We start from the raw sequence: 10,015 nt of genomic DNA on the forward strand, positions 1-10,015 counted from the left end.
TAGGAATAGGGATGTGCAAAAAGAACATCAACATTTCTCATCTCATTAAGCCCCAGGCGGCATACTGTATCATAATCGCATTCACTCTGGGGTAGTATATAAGTGTGTGAGTGTGTTGGTGTGTATGTGTGGCAGTGGCTGCAATGGGAAGATAGCAGTTCCCTTCTGGGTTGTCAGTGACCTTCTTAATAAGTGTATTCATCATTTTCAAACAGTAAAGAATCCCAGTGGTACGTCACAAGTATTTTCAATGTCGTCCTTCATGTAATTCTTTTTATGCAATTAATTCGGTTCTTTCTCATGGAAATGGGAGAAATTGTTTAACGTGGACAACTTGTCTCTTTTTTTTTTTTTTTTTTTTTTTTTTTTTTACATTGAAATGAACTAATGAAGTAGAAATGCTTCGCTATTCATACCTGGCAAGTCCACGTCTACAGCCGGAAAAGATCTGACAAAGTTCGGGGCCACCGCTGTGAAAACAGGTGCAGCCATAGTGGGCCGACATTTTATTGCCCGGATGACAGCATGAAGGAGGTTCAGGGTGCAAGTTATACATGTGAGGAATGTACTGTGTTTCTATCTACAGCTTCACACCAGAAGCACAGAAACGAAATTTCTAAACCCAGTAAAATGAGGTTTAAAATAAGATAATATGATAAGAAAATAATTAATAGAAAAATAAAAATATTAATAATAAGGAATAAAATAAGTTTTTTTTTTTAAGAAAATGGACGTACAACTTAATTATTAGCTATTTTTGCGTTTTTTTTATTCTCTATCATAAGGTATTAAAGCAGTGTTGCAAAATCTATTTAACTATAAAGTCAGAAACTTCAAAATACATACAATTTGAAAACCAAAATATTGTCACCTCACTGACAACCTAAATAATGAATAGGAATAATTAATTTTGTAATATTTCCAAATAAATTAAACGAGAAAGATGCTGATATAAATAAATTTTCTTCGCAAAGACATGTGCTGAGCTATAAATTTCCTAAATCAATTCATACGGGCAAAACAACCACGAGCCGCAAGATGCGGCTGTTTGTTCTTCTGCTGCCTGCCAACAAACTAACAATAGAATGCCCCTGCAGTATCACTCCGTAAACAAATCGCTGAGCCCTCTACAGTACTCAAAGTAGTAGCAAAAGTTTCATCATATTTAGCGCTGAGCTTCTCCGACAGTCAAGTGCACTGAAATATAATGAAGAAAAAAAAATGTTCAAGTGAATAACATCCTCACAAAGCTCCCTTTTCCATCTTTGAAGTCGACTTGAGTGTGCCTCACCCAATGTCATATTTCACCTCACGTCAAAAGAAGTGGAGCGTACAAACATTTTGGGATGTCACTTCAATCGACTGGACTCATTTGATCCGTGCTGCCTCAAGTGAATATGCCAAGATGAAGTTTAATAATCAGTGCTCTGTGAAAGGTTTTCAGGGCCTGCTTGGACCCTGCTTGACTTCTTGATGTAAAACTAGCCATGGTAAAAGTCCAAACAGCAGTGAGTCAAGAAAAAAAAAAAAAAAATGCCGCATGTTTACAATTTATCTTATCAGTGCAGATACAGTGTCAGTATGCATGCTATGTCATTGAACTATTTCCATCGGCATCCCTGCACTGTGCCAGCTATATCTGCCCGTCAGTTTGTGTCTCGTAAAAATATCCCCCCAACCCCCTTCGGCTTCACCTCGTGCAAAAGAAGTCGTCAAGGGGTGGTCCCGTAGTAAGACTCAACGGCCATCGTGACAACCGTCTCATAGATACATTCAACTTGTGGGATCTTACGAATTTATCTTCTGAGTAGCCACTTGGAAGGTTTGCTGATGGGTAAGTCATTATAAGTTTGCATAAAAAGTATGGAAATTGATTTGAAATAGTTTTGATCAAATGACAAGTCATTCTTAGTGTGTGTAATATATTGAAGTAAGGTCTAAAATGATGTTTGCAAGTACCGTAATTTTCGGAGTATAAGTCCCACCGGAGTATAAGTCGCACCAGCCATAAAATGCCCAAAAAAGTGAAAAAAAGATATATATATGTATATAAGTCGCTCCTGAGTATAAGTCGCCCCCCCCCCCCCACCCAAACTACGAAAAAAAACACGACTTATAGTCCGAAAATTACGGTACATGTAACTGTCATTGCTTCTTGTTGGAGATGTGATGTTCATCCCAAAAGTAATTTAGGACAGTTTGAATTCGAACTGCAAAGTTATCTCAGTGACACACCTCAGCAGATTCCAAAGATATTTTGTGGAATGTAATATTATGGCCACTAAAGTCATTTTATTTTACAAACTGGTTAAATTGGCAGGATTTCAGAATACCCGTCATTTGTATTTGGAATATAAAGTCAATACACTGAATTAATGCTGTAGTAATTGTAATGCTAACCTATTGATGTGGTATTAGATTTCAAGTTTGTTTTTCTTCATCTTCATATGATTCCAGATAAAGTTGCATCCCACCCTCCACATGCCATGTCATATCTGAAAACTTTCACCAAGCTTGCCTGCCTGCCTGTTAGTCAACACCTTACTCAAGTGTCCTGGGTGGGGCTTTTGGAACTCCATTAAGCCCCCTGTTTAGTCCCAAGTTATATTTAGTTGATGGCATGTCGCACTAATGTGCTACATGTGCACATAGCTGAGGGCTTAGATGTATTTACAGTATTTGTTGAGTTTTAAAAATGAAACACTTGTTTGTTTTTGTGCGGGCAAAAAAAAAAAAGTCAATCCTCCGTGACTCTTCATAAATAGCCGTGCTACTATTATTTCCTGGCTGATAATAGTTTCCCATAACTTTCCCTGATTAATGTGAATTTAAATGAAGGTGACAGAATGGAGTCACAGCTAAGAAGCAGTTGGATTTCAATTGGGGTGGGATCACTTATATATTCTCCCTCTGCGTGGCACTAGGCCATTTAAGAATTTCATTAGTGGATTTGCTAACAGTCCCAAATCCCCAAACAAAATTTTATACTTCATTTTAATGATGAAACTATGAATTATGTAATGGAAAATAATATGAGAGTCGATACTAAAGAAATAAAATTCACACTTTTAATGGGTCTAAATTATAAAGAATGTCTTCTTGGTTTCAGTATACAAAGAAGTCATACCTACACATGGCACAAAGGACATTTCAAGAAAGTGGGGAGGATGGCCGCTCAGGTAAGACTATTTATTTATTTATTTATTTATTTATTTATTTATTTACTTATTTACTTATTTATTTACTTATTTATTTATTTATTTATTTATTTATTTATTTATTTATTTATTTATTTATTTATTTATTTATTTATTTATTTATTTATTTATTTATTTATTTATTTATTTATTTATTTATTTATTTATTTATTTAAAATGATTCAACATGCTGGAGATTACTTATTTATTTAAAATGATTCAACATGCTGGAGATGAAGATGACTTGATTCATCCTCAATTGTAGCAAAATAAAAAAAAAGATATATGTTATTTTAATTCAACCAAGTTTCCTATATTTAATGCTTTTAAAGAGAAGCCTTCAGGGTACGACTTAATGAGAATGAAGAAAATGGTCGGACCAATGCCGCTGTTATATTTGGCCTACTTTTAGCTGCTTTATTCATTGTTTTGGTGCTTTAAAGAATAAACAACTACTTTTTGCATAGTGTTCTACACTGTACTGAATATTGTGACAGCCACCATTACACAAAACTAGGACACCTTAACTTTTTAATCACACCCAGCCCAAAGAAGCATGCAAATTTGTATTATTTTTTAAATTACTTTTGATTATACAATTGCGCAATACAATCTTTCTCTTTGGTATTGCAGTTTTGGGAATGCTAACAGTCCAAGTGGAACGGGACCCCAAGACAGGAGCCACAGTTGTTAAATCTGTGTCCCCCATGTCTACACCAGCCAGCGGTCCACTAGCCAGCGCCGTCTTTGACGACGGGCGGAAAAGCATCCATGCTGTCGGTGGGTCAGGTTGTAATCCCTCAACCGAAGAGCTCGGGCAGATTTTGAGTATCGTCGACGGTGTTGGGATGCAAGTGATGCTAGATGAAGTCACTGTCACGAATGCAGAAGCCAACGGGATTCCAGTCAAACAAATACAGGTGCCTGTCAATCAAGAGTCAAAAGAGAAGCGCGTGAAGTTCGACAGTCCTCAAAGGCCTGAAGATAAAATGACAACAGACGTCAGCCGTCCAAGTATGACATTTGAGGAAAATCCAAATGTGATGGTGGTTAGCGACGCAACAGGAAACGAGGTGACCATGGAGGATTGCGACTTGGAGGAAAGTCCAGTCACCCTTGTGTTCCTGGGCTACACCGATTCAACCACAACCCAAGAAAACCCGGACATGCTCATAGCTGAGAGAGTGATCATCGCAGAGGACGGAGAAGAACACAGTGTTGCCGATAAGGAGACGGGAAAAGAAAATGAAATGTATCAGGACGTTCCCCTGAAGGGAAAAGATCAAAGGTCTCAAATCCAGGAAGATAATGCTACGAAGGAATCATCTTCACCCAACGTTGAAGGGCGAAAAGGCCCCTCCAAGCACAAGAGCTGTCAGTGTTGCTCCGTCATGTAAGACGTGAGCTCATTTGATCACACATGTATTTTTTTTTCCTGTTATCTCAATTGACATTCAATGGACTTTTCTGCCCATCTGTTTCCTCCATCTGACTCTGAGCGTTCTAATGCTGCAAGGAGATCTCTATAAAAAGCACTTTCGCCCCCTAGAGGAGAAAGGCAGACATATGTTGCAAAGTCATCAATTCTTCGTAAGCAAAGAAATGTTTTCCGTTGTGGAGGAGCGAGGTAAAAAAGGAAACACGGATCTGACAGTTATTGCAAATATATTAGTTACGTCAAATACTATTATTTCTTGTTCAGGTTTTCTTTATTGTACTCATTTGTGTATATTTGTATTTACCTATAAATACCTATAAACATAAATATTGTAAAAGTAGAGAACAAAAACATATATATCAAATCTGTCCTGCCTCTTGGAGAGAGATTGTTTATCGGCATCGTGCGTGACTCACTTGATTAGAACATGCTAAGAAGCTCCCCTGCATTATCATCTGGATCATTCACATTTCCCTTGAGGTTGGTGCTAGATGACGGCAGTGCCACTAGAAGGTGAGTTTTCCTTCAATGCAAAATAACCTATTCTTACTTTTGTATAAATTTATATATAATATAATTTATCATATAAATCTGTAGTTGAATAAAATACCATCCACCGGGCAAAATCGGAATATGGGATACGCAGGTTAAGCTCATTTAATGTCCTGTTGCTGGAGTTGTTGTTGCTTGCGTTGATAATCCTCAACGTGAATATAAAGCTTCTCAATACAGGTGTAAATATAGACTAGAAGAAAAAGAATTGAATTTTTTAAATATATATGCGAACATCAATGCAAATTATTATTAAATTGCTACTTTTTTTTAGAAATTGTACTAATAAAGTTTTTTCCACATATCTCTAAACCCAAGAAGATCCTTGGGTTTTTCAAAAGCTTGTCGCCATGGAAACAAACACATCAATGACCTCTCAGAATGACAATAACCTGTGGAAGATGGATTCTAAGATGGTGGCAGACAATCAAGAAACAGCAAACATTAGTACTCCTGGAGAGGAAACCTTAAATGACCCCAATGACCCTCCCCCAACTGACTCAACTCAAAATGACGCAATAAACATCGCCGGTGCAGATTATAAATTCATCCCACTCCAACAATCCCTTTCAAACATGGGGCCACCATTGGCGGGAGGGAGGTACGAAGACCTAGCCGCAAGTAATTCCAGCGTGACCCTTGTGTTTGAGGCAGGTGACGACACTGAGGCTGAAGCTAATCCCATCAGATTACACTGGCATCATAGTGAAAGGCAGTCAATGGAAACACACAGGGACACTGAGGAAGCGTCAGCAGGTACGCCACGGATTCTTGAGGAGTTTAAAGACCTTCCTCGAAATGCTGAGGACCAAATACCCAGGGGTCCATTAAGAGGAACAAAAGACGAATTTCCGAAGCTAGCATCTTCAGACACTGTGGACAAGGTAAGAGATGAAATACAACAAGAAGATTTAACTATGGAGGACACAAAAGGCGACAAGATCTTCCAAAATGAGGAAAACATGATTGCCGGAGCACTCGGTGATTTAAAGACAGAAAAGAAACAGAACGAAGAGGCAAAATATGATCCTAGAGATGAATTTGGGAGAATAGCTTCAGATATTCTTCAAGGCGAAAGACTTCTTCAGCGTTTGCAACTAGTGCAGCAACGACAGGAGGCAGATATGTGCCAAGAGGTTCGCCATGAGGAGAAGTTTTTGGCTGAAGCAGAAATTGGAGGGGACCAGACAGGCCAAGACCAAAAAGACCAGATCAGATTCTACACCATCAGGACAAAGACAAGCCTGTTGGAAAGAGAAAAGACTGAAGGAACCGAGAGAGGAGAAACCCAAGAGAAGATACTTGAGCACTTTGGTACTCCCACAAGAGAAACAAATTGTTCTGATGATACCCCAAGTCTCAGTTGTGAGTCTCCAATCAGTTCCAATGAAACCATTTCCACTTCAAGTACCCTTCGATCCGCCCGGCACCGTTTCTCTGTCACGGAAACGTCCACGGAAAAGCAAATCCACGAGGATGCCCAAGGGAAACAAAACTTGCAGAGGTCTGGGGGGGTTCTGAACCTGGCGGATGATCCGGATGTACTGGAAATCCCCTTTAAAACAAATATCGTGTTCAAAGTAGCACCCAAAAAAATGTGTCAAGATCAGGACGATGAATGGCAGCTGAAGGTGCCGAGTCAGGAGAGTCCGAGAAGACTTGGAACTGGACAGGAGGAGGTCTCAAAAGAGTTTGGTAGAAAAGAGGCCCATCAAAAGACAAAATTGCTGTTTGAAGATTTCCAGCAGGATAACACACTTGGTCCAACCAGATTACGAAAAGCCCTTTCAACATCATTGACAAATCACGATTCTCCTACGGTTCTCGAACGTACGCTTAGCTTGGATATGTTTTCGCTCTCGGAAAAGAAGAAAAGTTCCGACAACCTGTGCTCCAAGATTCCGAGTGCGGCATCTCGAGATCGGACCCGATTATCGCCATACCCAAATGTACGTCTTTGCCGAAGTTCGGACTCCATCGGTTCAGATATCTCCGCGGTAGAAAATGACAGATCTGAAGGGACTGGACGGGAAGCTCCCGTGCTCCAACAAAATCCTTTCTTCAAGTTGCGTCCAGCATCGGCTCTAAAGCCAAAGGTTGAGGAGGACATCCGGGAAGCTGAAGCAAGAGAAGACGAACTTCGGAAACAACGAGATTCCTTGTATGGAGAGAAGCAACATCGTACAGAGGAAGCTGGCAAGCCGAAACGTACTTCGACTGTCATACCAGGTGAGTTTGTCGAGAGGGAAGATCCATTCATTTTCACGGCAAGATGATTATTATTTTTTGTATTGTTCAGATTTCTACGATTATCTAACGAAGCATTATATCCCGTACCTTAAGGTGCCACTTTGAGCTTTATTTCTTAACACCCGCCTGGTACTTTGATGCATGACCTTCTCTGTTCCCATCACTGCGTGTTATTCAGGGAATAGGATCGGACTGTGCTGACCCCGTCACAAGCGGTTAGTCCATAGGTGTCAAACTCAAGGCCCGGGGGGGCAAATACGGCCCGCTACATCATTTAATGTAGTCGACTTTGTGTCATTACTAAAATGACACATTGTATTCCATTTTAAAAAAATAGGGACATTTTTATTTAAACCAGAACTTTGCCCTGAAATAAATCCCATGAGACTATTTAGAGTTCATCAGCCTAATTGTAGTGTGTGTTGCCCTGTAGGGGAGCTCAGAGACACAACAGGATTGCGAAATCAGTCCGGGGAGTGTGTTGTACGTATTTTTAGCTTCGGAGTCTAGTCGCCTACTGTGTGGGGTTGAATCAAGGTTAAAATGGCTAAGCAAGTAACATGTGACAGTAATTCAATGTCTCTGAGACTGACAGAAAAAGAATCATTTAATTGTCATTTCCCTTTTTACATGTCCTTTAGGTGGAAAGCAACAGTCTCGGGGTAAACTGGAACGAGTCTGGCCACCACCCAGCAAGAAAGAGCAATTTAAATTTGAGCACACACAGGTAAAATGAATCACATTATGCATTATTTATTTAATTTTTTTTTTTGATTTTAAGGATACGATCAAATTTAGGGTGAGGCCACACAATCATTGTAAGAAGGACAATAATAGTTACAAACAGCAGACTGTGACTCTCTGGATTAGTTTGTTGTCCTGCAATGCCAACACTCTCAGCAGATTATAAGGATTAGTTAATACTACAGTATTTGGTTTTGCTCCGTGTAGTAGTTTAGGGGTGAGAAAAAGTCATTTGAACCACTTGAATCATCACCACAGGTTAGAGCTGGAAATCAGAGGTCTAATCTGTGGCAACGCTGGGAGTTTGGTCAAATCAACGGACAGCCGTCATCAGAAAAGGACTGACGACTCCGACACATCAAATATCAACATTGAAATTATTATTCCAAGTAGTTAAATGTATTAGCGTTTCACACCTGGTTTGTATATTTTGCTTCAACTAACTAACTGTAGCTCGGATATATTCTTTTCTTTTTTGGAGTTTTAAATTTGTTTCTATAGTAAACATCCACAATAACGTCTTTTTGCTCTTTATTTTCCAATTCCAATTGTTCACCAGGAGGGGGCAGTATGACCTTGATTCCTCACAGAAGCAAAAGTATTGAAAGTATTGAAGGCAAAGTATAAAAAAAATAAACCCAAAACACAAGAGCGTTTGAAAAAACATTTGTATCTGAGTGAATGTAAATTAAATAATTAAAAGTGTGTGTGTGTTGATTGATTGACAGTAATGTCCAGTTTAATATTACTGCATAGTGATGATGACGATAATTTACGCAAGATGCAGTCCCAAACCGGAAGCAGCGATGGGAACGTACAGAACAGTTATGTAACCTTTGTAAATGATCGAATGATGACTCACATACTTTATGAAATAAGAACAGGCCGTCATGTACACCGCTCGAAAGAACATCTGTAACATTTTGTTCAAGAGCGTGGCTGCCAAAACAGACAAAGTGAATCACACTTATCAAAAAATGTGTGCTTTTTTTCTTCTTCCAAACTTTTTAAAGAACGTCTTGTGGGAAATGACTCTGGAATTTCCACCCAGTGCCAAAGGGTGGATTACGACCACCGTCCACTCCAAAGTATGCCCACGGAATGTTGCAACCAAACACGATAAACACCGTGGATGCACAAATACCAAAAAGCTTTGTGTGTGAACGAGAAAACAGAACAACAACAGAGCTCTGACGTCACTGTGCGATATAGAGCCTGACTCACTTCTTTTCTCTAGTCCCACCACAAGCAGTAACTCGAAACCCAAATGAGGAATGACTCATCCGTGCCACCCACGTTTCCTCCTATAGTCAGAATTTATCACGGTCACGACCAAAATATCGAGGTTCTATCTAATGACAACAACGATCAAATGTTCTCAACTCATTCAAAGTTGTATTTCACTGGCAGCCCAGATCAAATGTTGACGTCTATATGCGTCAATGGTAGTGAATGAGTTAATGAAGGGCATGTTGTAAATGGCAACGATCTTAAGTCACTGAAAAGTAATGAATAAGTAAAGAGTGGGAACACAAGACAACAGTCAACAGACCTCAAATGTCCTGGTTGATTGTTCATTGTCCACAACAAGCCCTCCTATTCTTTCTCTCTCTCTCTCACCCCTCTGGCTTCTTCCTGCGGTTGTCTCATCCCGTGAGATCAGATTGCAAATAATCCAACAATGATGTTTAAGACCGTAAGCGTGATAATAGAAAGGAATGGGTGATACGTTGGCTTTTCTGCATCTTGAAATCTGAAATGCGTTATTTCAGTATTTTTAAATGTTTCAAATTTTCTTAAGAATATGAACAGAATTGTGTTAATGAGTTGAAAT

The 10,015-nt window shown here is 39.3% G+C and overlaps 3 protein-coding genes across 7 annotated transcripts in view; 2 read left to right on the forward strand and 1 right to left on the reverse strand.

Annotated features, from left to right (window-relative positions):
• The window catches only part of plppr2a (phospholipid phosphatase related 2a), a 29,794-nt gene extending 19,779 nt beyond the window's left edge, over positions 1-10,015 (reverse strand). For 4 of the 5 annotated variants that reach the window (XR_009718630.1, XM_061304011.1, XM_061304013.1 and 1 more), the window contains exon 1: positions 9,734-10,015. The gene's annotated coding sequence lies outside the window, so the exon portion shown is untranslated. The remainder of the gene's footprint in view (positions 1-9,733) is intronic. The other variant, XM_061304015.1, reaches the window with a different exon arrangement.
• Positions 1,678-4,898, forward strand: LOC133170846 (paralemmin-1-like). The gene is made up of 3 exons (XM_061304016.1): positions 1,678-1,834; positions 3,110-3,179; positions 3,831-4,898. Exons 2-3 carry the CDS (start codon positions 3,134-3,136, stop codon positions 4,592-4,594), a joined length of 810 nt encoding a protein of 269 aa, XP_061160000.1. The 5' UTR covers positions 1,678-1,834; positions 3,110-3,133; the 3' UTR covers positions 4,595-4,898.
• LOC133170844 (uncharacterized) lies at positions 5,018-9,740 on the forward strand. The gene is made up of 4 exons (XM_061304009.1): positions 5,018-5,148; positions 5,506-7,416; positions 8,079-8,164; positions 8,440-9,740. The coding sequence occupies exons 1-4, from the start codon at positions 5,127-5,129 to the stop codon at positions 8,524-8,526; spliced, it is 2,106 nt and encodes a 701-aa protein (XP_061159993.1). The 5' UTR covers positions 5,018-5,126; the 3' UTR covers positions 8,527-9,740.

The sequence above is a fragment of the Syngnathus typhle genome, linkage group LG17 (assembly GCF_033458585.1).
Source record: "Syngnathus typhle isolate RoL2023-S1 ecotype Sweden linkage group LG17, RoL_Styp_1.0, whole genome shotgun sequence".
NCBI lineage: Eukaryota > Metazoa > Chordata > Actinopteri > Syngnathiformes > Syngnathidae > Syngnathus > Syngnathus typhle.